This window comes from Stylophora pistillata, chromosome 14 (genome assembly GCF_964205215.1).
Source record: "Stylophora pistillata chromosome 14, jaStyPist1.2, whole genome shotgun sequence".
Taxonomy (NCBI): domain Eukaryota; kingdom Metazoa; phylum Cnidaria; class Anthozoa; order Scleractinia; family Pocilloporidae; genus Stylophora; species Stylophora pistillata.
Window position 1 is genome coordinate 203,774 of NC_142532.1, and position 21,227 is coordinate 225,000.

General features: G+C 37.4%; 3 protein-coding genes and 1 long non-coding RNA gene across 17 annotated transcripts in view; 1 reads left to right on the top strand and 3 right to left on the bottom strand.

Moving 5' to 3' along the window:
* Positions 1 to 184: 184 nt before the first annotated feature.
* Positions 185 to 15,444, bottom strand: LOC148716009 (uncharacterized). Of its 8 annotated transcripts, XM_088744833.1 has the most exons (8): positions 15,339 to 15,385; positions 13,175 to 13,293; positions 11,957 to 12,226; positions 11,008 to 11,068; positions 10,714 to 10,871; positions 8,983 to 10,018; positions 7,778 to 7,829; positions 185 to 421 (listed from the first exon to the last, which is right to left on the bottom strand). In XM_088744833.1, the coding sequence occupies exons 2-6, from the start codon at positions 13,178 to 13,180 to the stop codon at positions 9,992 to 9,994; spliced, it is 522 nt and encodes a 173-aa protein (XP_088600959.1). In that variant the 5' UTR covers positions 13,181 to 13,293; positions 15,339 to 15,385; the 3' UTR covers positions 185 to 421; positions 7,778 to 7,829; positions 8,983 to 9,991. The 8 variants fall into 8 exon arrangements, with proteins under 8 accessions (XP_088600959.1, XP_088600955.1, XP_088600954.1 ...); XM_088744829.1 differs by lacking the exons at positions 185 to 421; positions 7,778 to 7,829; positions 8,983 to 10,018; positions 13,175 to 13,293 and adding an exon at positions 12,334 to 12,427 and having other exon boundaries at positions 10,436 to 10,871; positions 11,957 to 12,222; positions 15,339 to 15,444; XM_088744828.1 differs by lacking the exons at positions 185 to 421; positions 7,778 to 7,829; positions 8,983 to 10,018; positions 13,175 to 13,293 and adding an exon at positions 12,334 to 12,427 and having other exon boundaries at positions 10,436 to 10,871; positions 15,339 to 15,443.
* On the top strand, positions 5,348 to 11,321 carry LOC148716010 (uncharacterized). Of its 4 annotated transcripts, XR_015995253.1 has the most exons (5): positions 5,348 to 6,179; positions 7,954 to 8,031; positions 8,175 to 8,229; positions 9,501 to 9,697; positions 9,913 to 10,383. It is a non-coding gene; the product is annotated as an uncharacterized LOC148716010 (long non-coding RNA). The 4 variants fall into 4 exon arrangements; XR_015995254.1 differs by lacking the exon at positions 8,175 to 8,229 and having other exon boundaries at positions 7,954 to 8,085; XR_015995252.1 differs by lacking the exons at positions 5,348 to 6,179; positions 7,954 to 8,031; positions 8,175 to 8,229 and adding an exon at positions 10,437 to 11,321 and having other exon boundaries at positions 9,562 to 9,697; positions 9,913 to 10,057.
* A 35-nt stretch (positions 15,445 to 15,479) lies between the features above and the next one.
* LOC148716011 (cilia- and flagella-associated protein 65-like) overlaps positions 15,480 to 21,227 on the bottom strand; it is a 6,667-nt gene continuing 919 nt past the window's right edge. The window contains exons 2-13 of the mRNA XM_088745667.1: positions 21,142 to 21,225; positions 20,990 to 21,044; positions 20,766 to 20,821; positions 20,582 to 20,635; positions 19,969 to 20,030; positions 19,692 to 19,756; positions 19,265 to 19,368; positions 18,396 to 18,481; positions 17,292 to 17,386; positions 16,920 to 17,022; positions 16,319 to 16,484; positions 15,480 to 15,628 (exon numbers count right to left, since the gene is read on the bottom strand). Of these exons, the coding sequence (XP_088601793.1) occupies positions 19,732 to 19,756; positions 19,969 to 20,030; positions 20,582 to 20,635; positions 20,766 to 20,821; positions 20,990 to 21,044; positions 21,142 to 21,225 (336 nt within the window). The 3' untranslated portion in view covers positions 15,480 to 15,628; positions 16,319 to 16,484; positions 16,920 to 17,022; ... (2 more) ...; positions 19,265 to 19,368; positions 19,692 to 19,731. The remainder of the gene's footprint in view (positions 15,629 to 16,318; positions 16,485 to 16,919; positions 17,023 to 17,291; positions 17,387 to 18,395; positions 18,482 to 19,264; positions 19,369 to 19,691; positions 19,757 to 19,968; positions 20,031 to 20,581; positions 20,636 to 20,765; positions 20,822 to 20,989; positions 21,045 to 21,141; positions 21,226 to 21,227) is intronic.
* Positions 21,168 to 21,227, bottom strand: part of LOC148716012 (serine/threonine-protein kinase Nek11-like) — a 7,294-nt gene continuing 7,234 nt past the window's right edge. For all 4 annotated transcript variants that reach the window (XR_015995250.1, XR_015995249.1, XR_015995248.1 and 1 more), the window contains exon 10: positions 21,168 to 21,225. The gene's annotated coding sequence lies outside the window, so the exon portion shown is untranslated. The remainder of the gene's footprint in view (positions 21,226 to 21,227) is intronic.

The following is a 21,227-nucleotide window of genomic DNA, read 5'->3' on the forward strand; positions in this document are numbered from 1 at the left end:
CCCAAGAATCTTCTCGACTTTATTTTGTGAGAGGAAACTGGATTTAACAATGTACAGAAATTATATTGTGGTATATTGGCTCATATACCATAACGGCTGAGCCAATAAAAAGTCTTGAATTGCATTATCCAATGATCTAGTTTTTAATAAAACTGATTACTACTCACATTCATTTTCACTGAAATATGGACAAAACTTCTGAAAACTTTAATGGTAATTTTACCGTCACAAATACAGTAGGCAACTCCTATATAGCATATTCGTCTAGGCAAGTTGTGTACAGAGAACAAAACGCTAATAATTTCAACAAGAAGTAAGCTTCTGGGAATAATGACAAACTCTTCAATAACAGCTAGCCACAGTAAATATAACAGCCATCCATTCTGTCTATAGTACCAGTTATTGGGTCACTTCACATTACCTTAAACGGAAGAGAATATAAGAAACAACAACTTCAAGAACAAGAAACATACAGCAAAGTGAAATGTAACTAAGCTGATTTGAAATTCATTGCGCCATTCGTTTCTAATAACACAAGAAAGCGAAGGAAAGAAACGGCACCAGTTTTACTGATGAGACAAGGCCCACGCAATTTTTGGAGGTAAATGGACTAGTTAGACCGAAAGCTACATAGACAAACAATTAATAAACTGACAATAGTGAGGGATTTGGGGGCCAATTGATAAATAAGTTTTACCTAAGTTTTTCCTCTAGTTAGCCCATGAAGCTCGAAACGGCAATAATAAAAATTACCTCCAAAACACGGTAAAAACATAAGCGAAAAACGTAGTTGATTGAGTTAAGACCATAACCATTGTTAAGAAACATGCCAACCTACCATGTACAACAGACTTGGAGAGTAAAAAGGACAAAGACGGTTTTGGGTCATGATTTGGAAAATCCACCAAAACCTCCCTAAAAATAATTCGCCGACGGTTGTAGTAAGAGCGACTTACGAACCAATCTTACCAACGGTCAAACATTTGGTGACAACAGACAAAAAATAGATTCGGCTCATATTCTCAAGTTAGTTAGGCCTTATGGTGAAATAAAGCACTGCATACTTCGTTTGGCTGAATAGCGATATATTTTCGAGAAAATCGATAATAACTGAATTTCGACCAAATGCCGGTTTTGAAGCTCAAAATTTCAGACTAATCTCGGAGCGTCGCGCCACGAATTGAAAACACTTGGACCGATAACAACTACCAAATCTTGAAAACAACATCAAAACATAGCAATTTAAGCAATTCTTGATGGTTTATTTACACAATCTAACTGAATTTAACCGACCTTCTTCTAACAAGATTAAAAATAGGTAAAAACTAACCCGTTAACCTTATTTTACTATGTGCTATACAAAATAATCGACTGAAAATCTGGATTTTGGAAGGCGAAGTGTAGTTTTTTTCGATCTCCAAAGGATTTTTTAGGGAAATGATTCAGTGCGATTTTATCAAATTTTAAAGTTGGATAAAATGAGCTGATTTGACGATGCCGTCAGTTGTTCGAAAGTGTTCACATTCAAACACAAACTCCATTGTTTCGCATTTTACATCCAATCTACATCTTATTTAATATAACATCATCTTACCGTCCATATTGCTGCATCACAAAAGGGGATTGCAGTCCTAAAGTTGTTGCATTGTTCCCTCAATAGCGATAGAACTTGGCAGGATAGTCAACACCTGATAATAATTGTTTACAAAGCGTATCTCGGGATTTCTCTATTCCCACTCCGTTGAAACACTTTGCGTAAGAGATCTTGTATAAGTCTACAACCGAACCCATTCTCAAAGACCCAGGGGCTGAGTCGATTTCAAGTTGGGGCATGAAGAGCCCGTGGGAACATTGTCTTACAAAACTAGTTCCAAACGGTCGCAGTCGTTCTGCCATCTGATTGGTGCCAGGAAATCTTTGTGTTTTTCTGCCCAATCAGAGTAACGTGTACTTTAGAAACCTTTCCTGTGTTTTAACACGGACATCTATGCGCTCAGTTGCTCGCTATGATTGTTTGGACCGTGCAACGGTGATTTGCTTGAGGTGAAAAGTTTCAGTCTCAGCACACAATGTAAGAGAGATCGATCAGATTGTCCGTGAAAATTTTACAGGAAATTATACTGAATACTTTCGCAGGTATCACGAGAGAACGTGTTTTAAAGTTTGCGAGGTTTTTATACAACACGATGGTTGAAGTCATTGATATGTCGCTTTAAACGTTAAACGACATTTAAGCTTAAATCTTACTAGATTTTTCGCGTAATTTGCTATGACTGAAACTTTGCCAATCCCGTGAAGTTATTTCGTCGCACGGGCCACGCAGGTATGTCGAGCAACTGGCACTTTCGCCTACGTAGCTTTCTGTTTTCTGTGCGCGCCAAATTCTAATCTTCGCTTTGTAGTAAAATCGTTCACAATAGGGCCAAGGTTGCAGAGAACGTTAAGTTCGTAGACGACCTCCAGCAAGCGCTAAGAGAAAGCTTGGCTGTGTTTCCGGTTAGCTAATTAAAATCTGAACAAAAAATTATTAATGCAGTAAATGGTTTGAACCCGGGGGTAACATATGAAGGTGTCGTCTGATCGTCCGGGTGAGTGTAGTCCTGCGAAGGACTGTTGTCGGCGGTAGTGACTGACGTTTCGACAACCTGTGCGGAAGTCATCATCAGAGTCGAGTGAATGATTGTCAAGTGGATGATCAACAATCATTCACTTGACTCTGATGATGACTTCCGCACAGGTTGTCGAAACGTCAGTCACTACCGCCGACAACAGTCCTTCTCAGGACTACACTCACCCGGACGATCAGACTACACCTTCACAAAAAATTATTAACGAGAACATCGTGAGGAGAGATGTTTTCGGGCAGGTACCGGAGTGGTTTGGAAAGAGTTTAATCTTTCAACTGCTGCCTACAGTGTTGAAATTCTTGAGCTGGGAAGACCACGGATTCTCTTCTAGTCCCTTGGTCATTGTCATTTCACCTCTTCTGTCGATTGTTGAAGAACAAGTTAAATACCTTTGATCATTGGGAATCGATCCGATGCTGCTTTCAATGGGAAAAACAAAACCAAAGACCAAGAAATATTGGATGGAAAGGGCGGGTTTGCTTTATTGCAAATGTCAGCTTAGTAGTACAGGGTCATCTACCCACATCTAATAAACAACAGTTTCCACGCTTAGCTTTTCTTTTTTTTCAAGCGTAGATTGGATTAGATTTTGGCACGCACGGAAAGATACGCTAGTACCAGTTGCTCGACATACCTGCGTGGCCCGTGCGACGAAATAACTTCACGGGATTGGCAAAGTTTCAGTCATAGCAAATTATGTAAAAAATCTAGAAAGATTTAAGCTTAAATCTCGTCTAACGTTTAAAGCGACATATCAATGACTGCAACCATCGTGTTGTATACAAACCTCGCAAACTTGAAAACACGTTCTCTAGTGATAGCTGTGATACTATTCAGTATAATTTCTGGAAAAAATTTTCGCGGACAATATGATCGATTTCTCTTACATTGTTTGTTGAGACGGAAACTTTTCACTTCAAGCAAATCTCCGTCGCACGGTCCAAACAAACATAGCGAGCAACTGAGCTACCAGGATATATGTCCGTGTTAAAACACACGAAAGGTTTCTAAAGTACACCTTACTCTGATAGGGCAGAAAAACACAAAGATTTTCTGGCGCCAATCAGATGGCAGAACGACTGCGACCGTTTAGAACTAGTCTTGTAAGGCAATGTCCCCAGGGGCTCTTCATGCCCATACTTGAAATCGACTCAGCCCCTGGGTCTCCGAGGATATAACCGAACCGTGAACCAAATGTAAGCGCAATGTTGCTAGTTCAGAAACATGATTCTCACGTGCAGAATAACGCTAATTAATTCCAAATGAGGACTACTGAGATAAAACGCAAAAATAAAAAATTGGACTATGAAGCAAGTGGTTTCAAGAACTAAGGTCGTCTGTTACATATACGAAACAGGAGCAAACAGTTATCTAACTCCTATCATAATTTAATGTATCATAATTGAATGTTTATGGTACTTCGGGGGATATCGATAAAGCTCATTTTAGGTATAAAAAAAAGCGAAAGATCTGCAAAGGGCATAGCCCATAATACATCACTGCAGATGTGCGACAAAGAAAAGTGTTGTGTTCGAATATTTGTTTATTTAAAGGAAGTTTTATAAGGGTCAACCTGAAAAACCACAACTGTCGCTGAAATATTTGTAAAAGCCAACGTTCGAAATCTTTATATTTAGACTACTTCTTCTCCAGAGGCTTCTGTGCCTTGTTAAGTTACTCGTGCCGGTTGTAAGACTACGACTCACAGAGCACGTTCATATTTTTCGCACGCACCTTTTCCCGGCAGCAGTCCGAAAAAAGCTCACATCTGGAAATAAAACCATTTCTACGTAGCTCGGAACTCAAGAAACGCTTCGAGTAATCACTGCACCAGCTGACACCGCAGACTCGACTGCGAGTCGGTAAACCTACATCAAATACTTGCATTTTGGAAACAGTAGCTTTGAAAAATCAACTCAACTAGTTAGTTATTTAGTATTCTTTTCCAAGAAGGTAGCCAAATAGTGATCTATCCCCCTCAAATAAGGTCGGGTCCAAAGCTAGCAATGCATTATATGACGAAACATTATAGAGCGTGGCTGATGCGGAATGAATGCCCAATTGCTCTCAATCCGCCTTGAACAGGCAAGAAGAGGTATAATTACTGTTTCCTGTTTTCTGGATCGTCTGTTGAAGTCACAGTGTACTCTTACTATAGCTATGAACGAGCTGTAGATATCCCTATGAGGAGAACGACAAGCAATGCTGTTGCAGAGTTCACATCTTTTCTCTGCAACTCATTTTATCAGTAAACGAAAATGCCAGTTTGAAGCACCCGTGTCACATTTTCTCATAGCGTAACACCTGGTATTTCTCAATTGAGAATGTGGGTAGTACCCAAGTGAAATGATCGTCTGGGCCATCTGAGCCGTCTTATGCCGCTTATTTGAGGCATTGTCTGGAGCAGCCAATGAAATCGCTTTATGGAATAATCCACGTTCGCCCGCGAGTAACAAATTCCACAACATGCCGTCTGGTAAGCCTTCAGCGAGAAAGTGGTTTTTCTTCGTGAGGAAATACATTGGCGAAACGTACTCGTATCTCAGATGAACAGAGAGGTATTTTAGAGCGGTTTTTTGCAGGAGGGATGGTTGGAACGGCAACCATGTACAAGGAGATGGTTTTAAAAGCGTCAACGGACACTGGTTTGACGAAGGCACAAGTCCAGGTAAGCTTATTAAATCATTTGGTTAACCTCGGCTGTAGCTTTATACCAGGTTGTGCCGCATTTTATCTCAATAATTCCACAAATCAAACAAAACTAGCAATTCGTATACATCGTAGATGCATTTATATGTCAATAATAGCCTAACGCTTAAAGTTAATTGGATGTTATTTAGATCGTGATGAGGTACAGTTTCTATACTATCAGACAGTTAAGTCTGCTTTAATTACTCAAGCTCAAGATCATTCACGTTCATCATACATGTGTATTTGCATTTCAAGGTAATCCATCGATTTCTAAAATTTAAGGTTTTTATTTGAAAACATTAAAAACATAAGAAGATCATATGCAAAGAGAACATCCAATAAATTAAAGCGGAAGTTTTATTGAAATCTGATGACTACATTGGCCGTCACCGAAATTATGCACCAATTAATTAAAATTTAGACAGCTCTGAAACACGATTTGACTTTTACTTTCTGTGTTATCCACGGTGCCATTCTTGTGTGACAGAGTCACTTAGGCTTATTTCCTACTTAAAACATGTTTGTTCTGTTTATTCTATTTTATGGAATTTTAGCGATTTGTTAGTAATGTGTTAATTCTGTTAGTAATGTGTTAATTGTATTATTCCTTTAACTGCCGATTTCCCTTATGTAATTCCTGTTTAATTGCCGATTTCCCTTATGTAATTCCTGTTTAGTTGCCGATTTCCCTTATGTAATTCCTGTTTAATTAATCGCTCCTAGCCCAAATTTGGTTTTAAGTTATTTTTACCTTTTCCTGTATTTTACTATAAGTTACAACTGTTTGCTCGGTGAGTTCAGTTGATTTGTTGCCTTCCTGAGAGTGTCTTTAAAGCGGATTCTAAGCTATACTAGCTTTTGGTATGTTTCAGTATTTTATGTTTGTTTGAGCCCTAAGCTTAGCATGTAGTTGTTTCCATTGTATTTTTGTAGTGATTTTCGGGTTAGAATTTGCTTAGTTTAGCCACATACTCTTTTTATCTTACTACTGTATCTTATTTATTTTCTCTGCTATATGAACTTCAATTGTTTTCGTTTAGCAGCTGTAATATTTTGCTTACCTGCTTCCAATTCATTGTTGCTATGATTCCTGTGTTTTCAGAACCAAATTATGGGTTCATTACACTAGTAATTTCATTTTCTCCTTTCACTGTTTTATACTGTATTAGCTCAAGTTGTAATATTAAGCCTAGCTTGTAATCTTTGTTGAATTCATGCCTGGTGTAGCAATCACTATTTTTGATAGTTTCTGTCACACAATTTCCTGTTTTCAAGTACTTTGTTTGTTTCCTTTCTTTACTGAATTATTTCTGTCTGTAGGTTATCTTTTACTGTTAAGTACTTTTTCCTAAGTCATTTTAATCTTGCTACATCATTTGGCTCATTGGAACTTTGTTTTCTTATTTATTGTTTAGTGTCACTCGTTCCCGTTTTTTTTATTGTACAGTTGCATTTATTTGCTGTGTAATAAACTTGTAAATCTTCCCTCGGATCTTTTGTTCTTACGTCGACCATTTTGGCCGTCTTACACTTGTATCATAATAATATTTTTGACTGATACCATAATTAAATTTGGCAACAGCTGGTATTGTTTGTAAAATATTTTTCGTCTTTTCCAATAAACTTGCGTGTCACTTCCTGTCTCGATTAGGCTCTTCTACATGCGGGTGGAAGCCAACATGAAATTATAATTTGTAATTAATGAATAAAATTTTTTTTATTTGTTTTGTTTTGTTTTGTTTGACTACAACTGTACGAATTTAAGATAGTTGTATTATTATTATTAGTGTTTTTATTATGCAAACCCACAAGCTCATTTTGTCAAAGCAAGGTTCGGTTTATCCTAGGTTAGGAAGAAGTAGAGGGTGTCTGTTGTAGGTCTAATAATAATAATAATAATAATAATAATAATGATAAAGGAGTTTCCATAAAGAGCGGTTACCGGCGGTCTACCGGTACCTGTAGGACCTCTTCCTGCCATCTGTTTGGATTTCATTAGTGAAAATAAAAAGTGATTTTAGTGGTCACAGCTGTCAATTAGACCTTCAGTGGCCGCTTATAAGTATTGTTATTGAAACCCCTGATAATAACACCTTTATTTAGACACGATAGTGTTTAGAGCTGAACAGCCTGTGGGGTTGTGTATAAATCCAAAGAAACTGTAAATGAGGTAAATTCAAATGATTATGGTTTTTGAGGAGAGGGGAAAACTGGAGTACCCGGAGAAAAACCTCTCAGAGCAGAGTAGAGAACCAACTAACTCAATCCACTTACGATGCAGGGTCCAGGAATAATACCCAGAACACATTGGTGGAAGGCGAGCACTCTCACCACTACGCCAACTCTGCTCCCTCTGTCTGTTGTCTAAAGCATATTAGATACTATATTCAAGCATGTACGAATACTGTAACTAGTGGCAAGGCATTATTGCAGTATTTCTCAATAGTTCTGATGCATACCTCCTCTTTCTCCTCTCCTCTTCCTTTTTCCTCATGATAACACTTTTATGGTCTTTGATCAAAATTAATATAATTAAAAATAGTTTATGCATGTTTATTCAGCTGTCATCAGTGATAATTATTACTAATTTTAGCATAATGAGTAATATAACACTTACACTGAATGATTTTTGCAGAACTGGTCGGGAATCAGAAAAGAAAAAGGCCACAAGTATCATCTTCTTCTGCAGATGCCACATTAAAAAGATTCAAAGGTGTCTAAGGACCAAATTCTTACAATTTATTTTGTGCTGAATTCTTTAAAACAGGTACTTGTATTAGAAGGAAAATATATTTGATTTACAGATACTCAGTCATTTTCTTACAATGCTGATATTGTCATTATTTTTCATTTCAGTCCTGTTTTATCCATACTTACTACATTGTATAGGTGCAGTCAGTTGTGGCTTAATGTAAGTTATAAGTAGGAATTAGCATTAAATACAGCTGTAGGTATGGCCCTGGATTCAAATACTTTTTAAAGCAGGGATAAAGACGATATCGTTAAAAGACGGAAATTGACAGTTCACAGACAGGTTTATAACAATCCATTACTACAGATTGTTAAGACCCTAGATAGTTTTCCAGCCTGGAAAATCAAGTGCACAGCTGCCTATTTTCCCCTGGCTTCCAGCTATTATCTACATTCCTTGTCAAACCTGAGTTTCTGGTTTCATGTTTGTTTTTATGTACACTATACTCACATGTAAATCGATAGCAACACTGTAAGGATCACAAATTTCTCAAATTAATTCAAAGTTTACTGTTTAATGTAATGGTTATGAGTTCTTGTAAATGCACAATGTTTGTGCAGGAGGTCAAGGGTTCGAGCCCCGGCCGGACCAACACTCAGGGGCTTAAAATAGTTGAGAAAGATATGCTACCTTTCTATAACATAAAGAAATGTTTAGATATTCTAGTTTTCTTGGATAGGGACAATGAAATGGAGGTTCTGTCTCCTGCAGCGTTAGGGGCAGGAGACGTTAATTTCTCACGCACCAGAATACTGTGTGATGGATGTCCTCCCTTGGGGTGGGATGGGTGGTAAACAGGACCCCCATTGATACCAGTGTTTACAACACTGAAGGGGCTATCCTGTATGTCTACTCTAGACTCTCTTCCAGATAGGAGGAGGTCTCAGGACAAATACGTGTATACATACATACCAATACAAGTTGATCCAGCACTGCCTGACAAATGACTAAAACCTGTATAATGGGTTGTAAGTAATGTCAGTTGCATACAACCCATTATGTTGTATAATGCGTAATGTCATGATTAAGTATTGTTACTGCTTGACATCATAGCTATTAATATTAGGAACAATGGTTTTGATTTGTGTTATTGTAGCCTATAAAAGTAATTGTTTTCTCACTCAGACATTCTTTTCAGAACTGCTCTAGCTTGCATGAAGTTTTGGAAAGGAAACAGGCCTTTCATTGATACCTTGACATTTTTCAAGTGGTCAAATGTAGGCTTTATTGCAGATCACAATACAATTTATAATTATTTTGAATCATCAATGTGTTGATAGCTCATTGTTGGGAAATGACTGATCTTTAATTTAGTAATCAGTAAGTGTTATGTGGCTGTAATGTGGTCTTGACTGACATCAATGCATGTGATTAGTGCACTTGGTCATATATTTTTCATGAATCATATATGTTCTTTTACTGAGTTGCAGATGAATGTAAAGGTCTTACCTACCAACAGAAGAATAAGAAAGCATCTGAAAAGTGGTGAGAAAGAAGTGACATGGAGAAAAAAAAGTTTGTGGATTCTGCAAAAGTTAATAAAGAATTAAATGTCAAAGTATCAGAACTCACGGAGGAGCAGAAAAGAAAACTAATTGATAGACACAGAAAGAAACTTTTGGAAGAGGTACTATTAATACAGCTGTGTATGTTCACCCTGATAGAGTTAAGATGCCTACCTTCAAAAAACATTAATAATACTAACGGTAATTATGAGTTCTTCATATTGAGCATTTCCTTAGGGGATTTAAAAGAAGTATTTTCGGGTCAGACCTATATCTTAATAATTAAGACTGAAGATAATATAACCTTTTTAATTGCCTTATTTTATTGCATGTATAGATCCTGGTTCTTGAAGATTTGGGTTGTCAGACATCCACATTATATCTGGATATCAGTGGTGAAATGTACAACCCTGGATCTAGGGCTGGAACAGCATTTCTTGCAACTAATCAAGAGATAAGCATAAAATTTTGAGAATATTTTGGTAAGAAGACAATATTTGCTTTCAAACAGTGAAATTTTATGTGACAAGTTCACCATAATTATTCACTTTGAGTGAGGTTAAGAATATGGAATCGAGTGTACTATTTTGCATTTTAAACCAAAGATGGCATCTGCAGCCAATATCCTATTTGTGGATTGTGGCCATATAATAGATGATAGGTTCTTAACCAACCCTTGATCAACCGTTTTCCTCCCCAGTCCTGCCTCTCTCTTGTTTTATGGTGTACATTGTGTATATTTTCTAGTGTTTGATTGCCCTCGCCTTAGCAGGCAATACATTAAGATTTTAATAAAGCAATTACCCTATATGAGTTACCTTTACAAACAGAGCACTGCAAATATTTCATTCACTGTTTAAGGTTTGCCATTTTGTGGGAAAACTGGAACATAAACCTGCAGCTTCTGTGGACACCAATGCCACTCCATGATTGGGCAACATAGCCACAAGAGAAGCTGCAGAGCCTGACAGCGACTCTTTTAATCCCTCTTACCTCTTTTTCCCCACTTATTTCAACCTCAAAACCCCTCTACTAGACCATTCCCATTGATGCAAAGGACCAAACAAATATGAATTTTCTGAAGCCAGTGAAGGGATTCTCTGAATTTCAGAGCTAGTTTCTCAATGTTTAAAATTACCTGCGTGAACGATTCTTGTGAAAATGAATGAGATAGAGGAGGATTGGGGTTCCTGTGCTCTGGAGATTGTTTTAGTACCAGGTCATCAAGCACATCTACTGGCACATCTTGCTCCAGGAACGTATCAACTGTTTTCTCAGATAGTGAGTATTGACCATCTGTGTTCACAGAAGAATTAGAAAGATATGTGAAAAGGAGCAATGTAAAAAAAGTTGCAAGTTTAGACAATAGTTAATACTTGTGCTGTAAAGTTCGTGATATGATGAAACTCAGTTGATTTTAAGGGTGACCTACCTTCTCTCTCTGTGGAGCAGAGCACTGTTCTGTTTCCAACCATCAGCTGAAGAATTTGTTGCTGGAAGAAATGTTTCATGCAATGTTTGAATTAACAAATTAATGAATTAACCATTTCATTCTTGAAGTTTACAGTAACACTTTTAATTAGCTCAATTACATGACTGAAGGACAACTTTAGTCAGTGTCTATACTAATAAAAGTCACCACTACTAATCCTTTACACCTGCATATTCTCCATACTGTTCTCTATACATTTCCTAAGGTGCTTACAAGGAGAATTTTTTTAACAATAAAGATGGTGATCATTTCCTCTATTCTCATGACCTTAACGTGTGATTCAGGGTGATACTGTAAGGAGAAATTAGATGGTAATCACATGTAAGGGTCAAATTAAAGGGTTAGGGATTATTTCATACCTAAAGCATTTCATAAATATGTTTTCTACTATAATTAATGATCATCATTGTTCATTCGTTCATTCATTCATTTTAGTTTGCCATTACCAGTAAAAAAATTAACCGAATACAAAATTTATGATACATCAAAGATAAAATGAACTATTCTAACTAAATTAACTTCAAAATCAAAGGAACTGAAGAGCTAGGTAACAGCAAGGAAGCCGATTAGAAGCTGGGGGCTTACTAAGTATAGGCTTCCTTATTTAACTAGAGGATAAACCATACAAATCAAAGGTGCTGAATGAAAATTTAGATTAAGTTAAAGAGAAAAAGAAAGAAAAAAAAAAAAAAAGAAAAGGTGTGTATATAGCTTAGCAAAGAATATATTTATAAACTAAAAATTCAAAGAAGAATTTTTTAAAGCCTTTGATAAACAAGCTGATGCTTTCAGAGTATTGAATTTCCCGACTTAGCGTGTTGAAAAACTTAAAACCTTGATGTTGACCTTATAATGTTTGTAACCTCTAGACAGCTCTTTAATTTCTCACCTCTAGCTGTGTCTTTGGCTTTCCAGTGACAAAAAACTGTTGCGAAATTTGAAGCATGTCTTTGACATTACTGTCCGTGATTAAACATGTTTTGACTCTGTGAAGGACATCAGCAAAGTCCACAGCATTGCAATGTAACAAAAACGTGTTATAAGGAGTGCATAACCTAGAAATTGAATTTTTTTCTTCATCCATTGACAACTTATAATTCATGACTGCTTTGTGGGCTTCAAGTACATCATGTAATTTCACTGTAAACTCCCCCGCTTCCTTAAAGAAAAAAGATAGAGCCATTATCAATATTTCTGTCAACAAATCATCATCATATCGATCTTTTAAGACTGACCGGATGGTTACAAAAGCTTGGTGCCACTTACACTGACCGCCTCCCAGTTAGCTCAATGGATAGAGCGCTGGACAGTTGTGTGGGAGGTCGAGGGTTCAAGCCACGGCCGGACCAACACTCAAGGTCTTAAAATAATTGAGAAGAATTATGCTTCCCTTCTATAACATCAAGAAGTGGTTAGATATTCTAGTCTTCTCAGATAGGGACAAATAAAATTAATGGAGGTCCCATCTCCTGCAGGAGGGGTAGGAGACGCACAAGATTACTGTGTGATGGATGTCCTTCCCCGGGGTGGGATGGGTGGGTTGGGTTTAGGTGGATGAACCTAGTTGGGGACTACGTGTCCTATTGTTCTTCCACCTGTACAATGTACAAATCTTTTGAAACACAGAATTGTCTTTTATTTTATTTTATCAACTGAGTAAATCGTGTATGAACTCTTCTGAACAAAATCGAAGCCTAAATATCTTAAAAACTTTAACTCTCAAGATCTGAAGGTTAATTCTCCCCTCTTGCTGCTGCATATTTCCTTGTAAATTTTGTGCGTGAAGACCTAAACACCGCAAATATGAAGTGAGCTTAAGCTTACTGCAAATTGGTTAACACCAAACTTCGTTGATTTTATCTTGTAGCTGCTGGTATCTTAACTAATTCTTCACAAATTCACAATTTACGACAATTTTTCTCCATCAAGACGCTTACAAAGTACAAACACAATAATTGGGCCAGCACGTGTTGCCCACGATCAAAAAAACTTTCCAAAGAAAGCCAGATCGCAGGTTACGTCAAGGGCACCAAAAGTTCATACCATGAGGTTGCTCTAAGGAGCCTTTGATTTTTTCATGATGCATATTATGGTAATTGTCTAGTACCTCCATCCAGAAGCCTACTTGTTATCATAAAGTAAATATGAAGGTGTAGTCTGATCATCCGGGTGAGTGTAGTCCTGAGAAGGACTGTTGTCGGTGGCAGTGACTGACGTTTCGACAACCTGTGCGGAAGTCATCATCAGAGTCCAGTTCGTGTGAAATGATCGGTTGGTTTTGCCGTGATGTTATTGGCTGTAAGACTCAAGTGACGTAAGTCGTTCGTGATTGGTCTGTTTCGGTCTGTCGGTAAAGCTAGGTTGTTCTTTTTCGGTCGTTTGTGATGTTTATGTCGTGAATGAGTCGTTTGTATGGGGCGGGTAGTTGTTGACATCTGTTTAGGGGAGTCTGTTCTAAGTTAGTAAACCAGCTTTCCAGAGTCAGTCGTTGAAAATAGTCAGTGCTGTAGGTTAGGCATTGCGCAGAGTCCCAGTCAATGTTGTGGTTGGTAAGTCGATGGTGTTCAGGAATGTGATTGCTGACATCACCTTTCCTCGTCGCCCGTCTGTGTTCAGTCAGTCTTGTTGTGAGGTTTCTGCCAGTCTCACCGATGTAGGAGGCTTGGCAGTCGGAAATCTTATAAATCGTTCCCTGTCTGTTCCTCGGTTCGTCTTTGTCTTTAACGTTGGTTAGTAACTGACGTAGTGTGGTGATGGGTTTGTGGGCGACGCGGATATTGAAGGGTAGTAAGATGCGCGAGATGTTTTCAGACATACCTTTTATGTACGGTATGGTTGCTGTAGTCGTAGGGGTTGCGGTGTCGTTTGTTTCGGTAGTGGTAGTGGGTCGGTGAGTGTTTCGTCGGATGAAGTCGTTGTTGTAGTTGTTCTTCGTAAAAACACGGTGAAGGTATTTGTTCTCGTCGGATAAGGTGTCTGTCGAGTCACATACTAGTTGTGCGCGTCGTGTTAGAGTTCTGATAGGTGTGGCTTTGTGTGATGTAGGGTTGTAGGATGACTCGTCTAGTAATCTGTCGGTGTGTGTCGGTTTCCTGTAAACTGTCGTTCGTAATGAGTTGTCGTTGTGGCTTACCAGGCAGTCTAGAAAAGGAAGTTTGCCATTTTCTTCGACTTCTCTGGTAAACTGTATGTCAGTGTTTTGTTCGTTAAGGTGGTTGTGGAATGCGTCAATTTCGTCGTATCGAACGGCGGTGAATGTGTCGTCAACGTAACGTAACCAAAGCGGTATCGTTTGTCGGCAAGTCGAAAGGGCGCGTTCCTCGATGTTCTGCATCACAATTTCTGCTATAACAACAGAAACTGGAGACCCCATGGCAGTGCCGTGTAACTGTTTGTAGTGTTTACCGTTGTACTGAAAGTAAGTAGACGTTAGGCAAATGTTTAACAAGTCCATGATGTCGTCTGTCGGTAGCGGTAGTGGTTCGGTAGATTTTCGGATTGCAATCTCAGTGCATTGTAATGCTAATTGAAGTGGAATACTTGTGAACAGTGATTTCACATCAAATGACACTAGTTTGTAGTCGTCAGGTATCTGAACAGTCTTGGTAGCGTTAATGAAGTCTTCAGTGGATTGTAGTTTATGTCTGGATTTGTCGGTTAGCGGTTGTAGTATTGTCGTCAGGTACTTGGATAGTTGGTATGTGGGAGAGCCACAGAAAGAAACAATAGGTCGCATCGGGAAACCAGGTTTGTGTAGTTTCGGCAAACCGTAGAGTTTCGGTGGCTGTGGTACCGAGCACCTCAGTCGATAGTACCGTTGGTTGTCAAAGGCGTTCGTTTTCTTGAGTGTCAGTAGTTTACTGTTGAGTTTGCGTTGAAGGGCAGGAGTTGGGTCACGTTTGAGTTCTTCGTAGCTTCGTTTGTCGTTAACTAGTGCGTCCATTTTGTCGTGATAGTCATATCACGTAAAGTAAATATGATGGAGAAATGTAAGACTGAGTTTCATGCTCATTTGAATTAATTCAAAGTCAATTGCAATTGTTCAAACATTAACCATTCCATTTCCAATATCTAGTTTTAGTAATTCTCTTTACTGCCCGCCATACAGTTCTTATTATGTTACTACTGATAATTTAGTTGTGGATCAACTAACATTCCCCTGCTTTTCTGCTTGATAGTATTGATATTGTAGGGAAAAATTCTGTCTTAGTTGGTTACTCACCATGGGTATTAAAGATGGAGTGGATTATCAACATTGACATTGAATGTACCTGGTTTCACTTGTTCTGTATGACAAGTCCCAAACAAATCAACAAACAATGGATCCTGAAAAAATCAGATGAATACAAATTTTTTTTAGGAAGATTACAGTTTAAACTAACAGAAAATATTACCAGTTTAATACTAACACTGACCTGGCTTTGCACAAGACAAGTTAGTCTCCTGTAGTAATTGGATTTGTTGGAGAAAAGCGTACAATTATGCCCTGGGAACCCTTGCCAGGTAACAGACCACAAGTTGATTCCAGCTTGAAGACACTTTGACTACAATCAATCATGAGCTAACAAAAGCAAAAATTATTACATAAGAACAAACAATTAAGTGTTTAAGCTAAAGGTTTATCTGTTGATATTATCTAAAACAATTTCTTTTCCATAACACTGCCATTATGAAGAATATGACACCAATCGGAAAACGAGACCTGTAGTTTATCTGTAAATTATAATTATAAGTAGCCCTATAGCGATCTCCCTCCAATGGACTTAGCCAGAGGTGAAAAACAGGTCGGAGGGAAAAACCATCTAACAAAAGACATGAGCTGATTTTTTTTGCATTCTGAAGGTGGAAGCATCTGTTAAACTTTGTAAACATGGGAATTTCTTAAGATAAGTGACCTTTATCCATAGCAATTATGCTTACATAATAAGCACCAGATAGATTACCAGATTTTCAAAAGATTTCAAAGGCAACAGGGACTCAGTGAATATTTTTTTGGTTATTTTTGCTCATAATTAACTAATTATCAAATTGGACTTGATCTTTTTTCTCTAGTACTAGTCTTATGGTGATGTCATTCCCTTATCATGGAACTTGTTAATCTCCCAGATATCATAGAAAACACTAAGTTAAACATGATTAAGTGCTCAAAGGAGCTGACCTTGCACCAAGGGAAAATGAAGTAATGTTCCTGAAGGAGATAACCAATTTCTTTTGGAAGTAACTGAACAATTACACCAAAACAATTATTTACCTTTCATGAATAATTGTTAAATAAAGAGAGTAAATCCAGAAGTGTTTGACCTGAAAAGCTGCAGGAACATCTGAATTGTTAACAACCTTGAAACTTTTAGCTGAAAACTTGCTAGATTCTACAACTCCCATATCAAGATAGTCAGAGTCAAGACCAACTTCAGGCCCTAAAGAACAGATTGAAATTAAGAAAAACTTGAACATTTTTCAACAGGAACTTCCTTGATTAGAGAGCAAGTGCGGTTCACAATGTCCATGATTGATGTGAGATTACTGTTGACTGAAGAAAGAGTGGAGGGGTACTCAGGTCTATGACACTGGGCTCTCAGAACCTCAACCCCATTATAAACAATTCTGTGGCCAATTAGAGACTCCATTACTTTTAGGCAAATGTAATTTTTGCCATCTCAACTTTTTTCTATGCATGGACTACCTTATAAAGCCTTTCAAGTCACCCTAAAATAAATTAAACACATCCTTATGATAAACATCAAATGATGACATTTCTCTGAATATATAATTTATTTAATCATTTTATACTAGTCTTCTGAGTTTATGAGCTGTTAGAGCCTATGAAAGCACAAACATATCAGTACCTTTACCTATTCCAGTGCATTTTATAACTGAACAATTGGTAGCTCCAAGAGCTATAACTTCCAGATAATCCACTGAGTATAAACCAGGATTCTGTGGAGTAAATGATACCTGAAATAAAAGAATACGAACAAAATACATCTTAAATAAAGATCACATACCAGTGAGCAGTTGTCAAAGGAATTAATAAACACAAGTGCAGATACAAGAAGAATATACAGAGAAACATTCAGTTCACAAATATTGCAAACAGAGAACAATGCAATTGAGTCCCTTCAGTTGGTAATACATAGATTCACATGCAACAAATAATTACCTTAAAAAATGAATGGTTGCATTATAATTAAATTAACTTGTGATAGGAAAATGACAATCCTTACTGTTGCTGGGCATCTGCCTGCAATCCTTTGACAGTGAGTTTTGTCTTAATCACCTATTTTTCTTCTTTACGAGAGTTAAAGCTGATGCTGTGAGCCTATAATGTAAGATAATAAGGAATTATTTACAACACAGGGCTTATGACAGTGTAACAATTAATTCTATCAAATATGTAAAACCTGATTGAAGATATAATTTATGTGAATAACTGATGTGTATATAAGACCAGTATACCATCAAAAATGTTTTGTTTTACTAAAGACCCTGTAACAATTTACAGGGGATCCTAAAAGACAATTAACAATTTAGAAAAAAATTTGCAGTACACTTAAAATGCCCACCCGAGTTTCATTGGGTAGAATGATTCCTTTAGAGGGATCAATGCTAAGACTTTTTAAGTGAGGTCCAGGGTTTTCCATGCAAACCTGATGGGTAAAATAAGGTTTGTTGACATTACAATTACATTATATTACAGTACTGCATCAATCAATTCAAAGCTTCAGCATCTCTGCCCCTTTCCCCCCCCAACCCCTGACATTTGAACTTTTGATAACTGGTTTCTTCAAATTCCTGAGAAGGGAAAAAAAAAAAGGGTTCAAATGTGCCCATTTTTTTCTCAAGAAAAAAACAGTGACCATGGCTTTCTGCACATTGGCCAGGCTATAAAACCTTGTGAAGTATTTACCATAAATACATTGATATTTAAGGATATAACACTTGTATTCTGCTGGAGAGACTGGACACATCTCTACAAATTTCCCACCCACCCCAGTCATGCAAGGTTCAACCCGCTACCGCTTCCGCTTCCATTCAGATGATGGTTATTCTGTAGGGAGGGAGGGGACATTGAAGTTTTGAATTGATCGTCACATATCAGTAATCATTAATATTCTTATGGATAAGGATGTATAAGGATAATTTATTTTATGTCAGGTACACAGGGAGTGGTTGCCGGTTGCCCAGATCTCCTGAGCCAGGGGTTCATGATAAAAGGGACTGACATTACTAGATTCCTCATTCTAGGAAAAATGATAAATTTTAATTGATGGGGAAAGGGAAGGTGGCCTTAGTTTGACACTTAGGAAGGTTGAGAACATGGAACACACCTCAGTGCAATCCTGGAAGCGTTCTTGACCTCAAACAGCCTTGTTGATGCTGTACCTAAACAGGTTGGTTTGAAATGAACAGTTCCCTGTAAAACCCCAAAAATTTACAATCAGATATAACAAATCACCTGGTTTTCCACTTAACATGAACTTTTTACTCTTATTAAAACAACAGAGATACTTAAATTAAGATTGATTTCAAAGCAGTAACTAATGGATTGGTAAATCTTAGTCAAAATATAACAAGGAGCTGTTCATAATTGATAACCATGCCATTATGGATTCAAATCAAAGAGTAATGGTTCAATCGATAATGTCCTAAGATTACAACCTGATTATTGAGTTTTAGAGATGGAATCTCTGCTGATCCAACAAGGCTTATTTCCCAAACAAAGTTGTAAAGTACTCAGTACAAAGTTTCATATATCACATGTTACAAAATAAATGTCACTTGCTAGACAAAAATTGCATTTGATTGTATGTATTGCTGTGTCATAAGCCATGTATTTTTGTTTGCAAAAGCCTGCAAATTCAAAATAAGCAGTGTGGTATGATTACCACACACTAAACTACTGACTAACCTCACTTGTTCTAAAGCCACACCAGGAATTATTGGCCCGCTGTTATTTTTGTACACACTTTGCTGGGCTCGGCTGTACTGTCACAACCTCAGGTGAATCTTTCCCAGTACAGCCCTTATGCTTGATTGGTAAGAAGTTATTATTTAATTTAATTTTTGCTAAGGTTCCCACTTCCATTGGTTTCTTACAGACTGCTATAACTTATTTCTCCTCTAGTTTCAACCATACTTGTTCCAGACCCAAGGTAGAAAAATAAAGATAAAATCTTACAATTTGTTTTGTAACTACCTTAACAGATTGTCATCAAATGCAAAATGGATCGGATTCTGCCCATTGCTGGTCAACAGCAGTGTTCTGTAGGACATGCCATCCACAGTAGTGGCTGGAAAGACCTAAACATTCCAAAAAAGGGACAAGTTAGTAATCATATGCTTTGTCAACTAACAGAATACAATCATACTGGCACCACCTAGTAATACATTATGGTGGACTAAAACTGTTTCTATCCATTAGTTTAGGAACAGCATTATTCTAACAAGGGTAGTGTAGTGAAGCATTTGTCCCATTTACACAAGCAAAATGTTTTCTTAAAATTAGGTTGACCTGAATAATCAGTTTGAGAATCTTCAATGGGGAAAACATATCAAACCATGCTTGAAAAAACAGCTTTAACGTGTGTTTTAGCTTTGGTGTGAATGGCTAAATTATCACTTACCAGCTGTTGTACATCCCATTGACTTCTGGGGATAAATGATTCAGTCCGCATTGCAAATGTGAGTCCTAAAAATAAAATCCAATCAATTTTTTTCGGTGAAACAAGGAACTTGGATTCATTGATGTTTCATCAATGAAAATTCTAGATGTAACATCAAAACACTTAAGCTATTAACAGAATATGGAAACAAAAACAGAACTAAAGCCCCGTATCGTTGAATCTAACCATAAACAGAGTTCAGTTCAAATTACTTATTAAAGTTAATTTCAGCACAAACCTGTAGCACTGAGCGAAAGACACCAGGGAGGACACTTCAACCAGTCGATAATCTCTCATACTCTGTTCCAAAATACAAATAATATTATAATAACTATTGGTGTGACTCAATATCAAGGGCATACTTCACCTGATAGGCAGAGAATTAAACGTCAAAAAACATCTTAATGACACTATCAGAACTCTCAAGTTAATTGCCTGACAAAGAATAAGATTTTTTACCACAATTCCTAGCCTCTGATTGTGACACCATGGGTGTCCCCTTCTCGACAGAAGCGGAGGGAGGGGGGTGTGTATTTAAGGGAATAATCCCCTGGAAAATTGCAATAAAAAGTAATAGCAAGGACATGCATTTCTTCATTCTGAGTGATAACTTCCATTGCTGAAGTGTGAAGTGTTTGAAGCAAGTACAAAGGAAACAAGGAGTAAATTCTATTTATCAAATGAAAATCAGTTATATGGGTACTGACCTAGAACTGCAGTTTGCTATCTCAAAATCAACAATTTGAATCAGAAACCTTGATTTCATGACAAATAAATAAATGGTTGTTATGAGCTTGGAAAAAATTTAGGCTTCTTAACTGGTACACCAGCACAGAAAATAAATCCCTCACCTTATAAAATGTATAACACTCCAGGTCAGCACTAAAAACCTGATTAGCAGCATTCTATTAACAAAAAAATTAGAATTACAAATTGAACTGTAAACAGAATCAGACAGTAAAGGCAAAAATGAACCAAGTCCAAGTGAATGAAAGAAGCATAGACAGTGTTTACTGACAGTATCAAATAACTTACTGGTCTAAATGTCACTCGGAATGATGCAGTCTTTAGAGGGAGGATGTCTGCTTCATCTGGGGAAACAGAAAATATTCCTTGTTGTGTCTATCAGACAAAAAGGAGCAAACTATAACACCAGAAGAAATCACAATGTAACATTTATTTACAATTTAAATTATAGGTCTCAAACTAGAGATGGGCAAACAACAATTGTTAATGACCTAAAAAGTACAAGTTTTCACCTTTCATCCACATGCACGTGATTTTTCCCTTTGTATGATTTGTGATGTTTACTGTCTGTATAAATTAAACACAGAAAACAGAATAAACAATTGAGCTCTGATTCACAGTGAACTAAACCAAAGGAATTAAACCCTTTTTTGAAACCATTTACCTTCTGCTCCACAGCCTTAGTAGCCAGTATCTGCCCAAAGTCTGCCTGGAGAACATCCAAACCGACACGAGGGACAATGGTGGTCT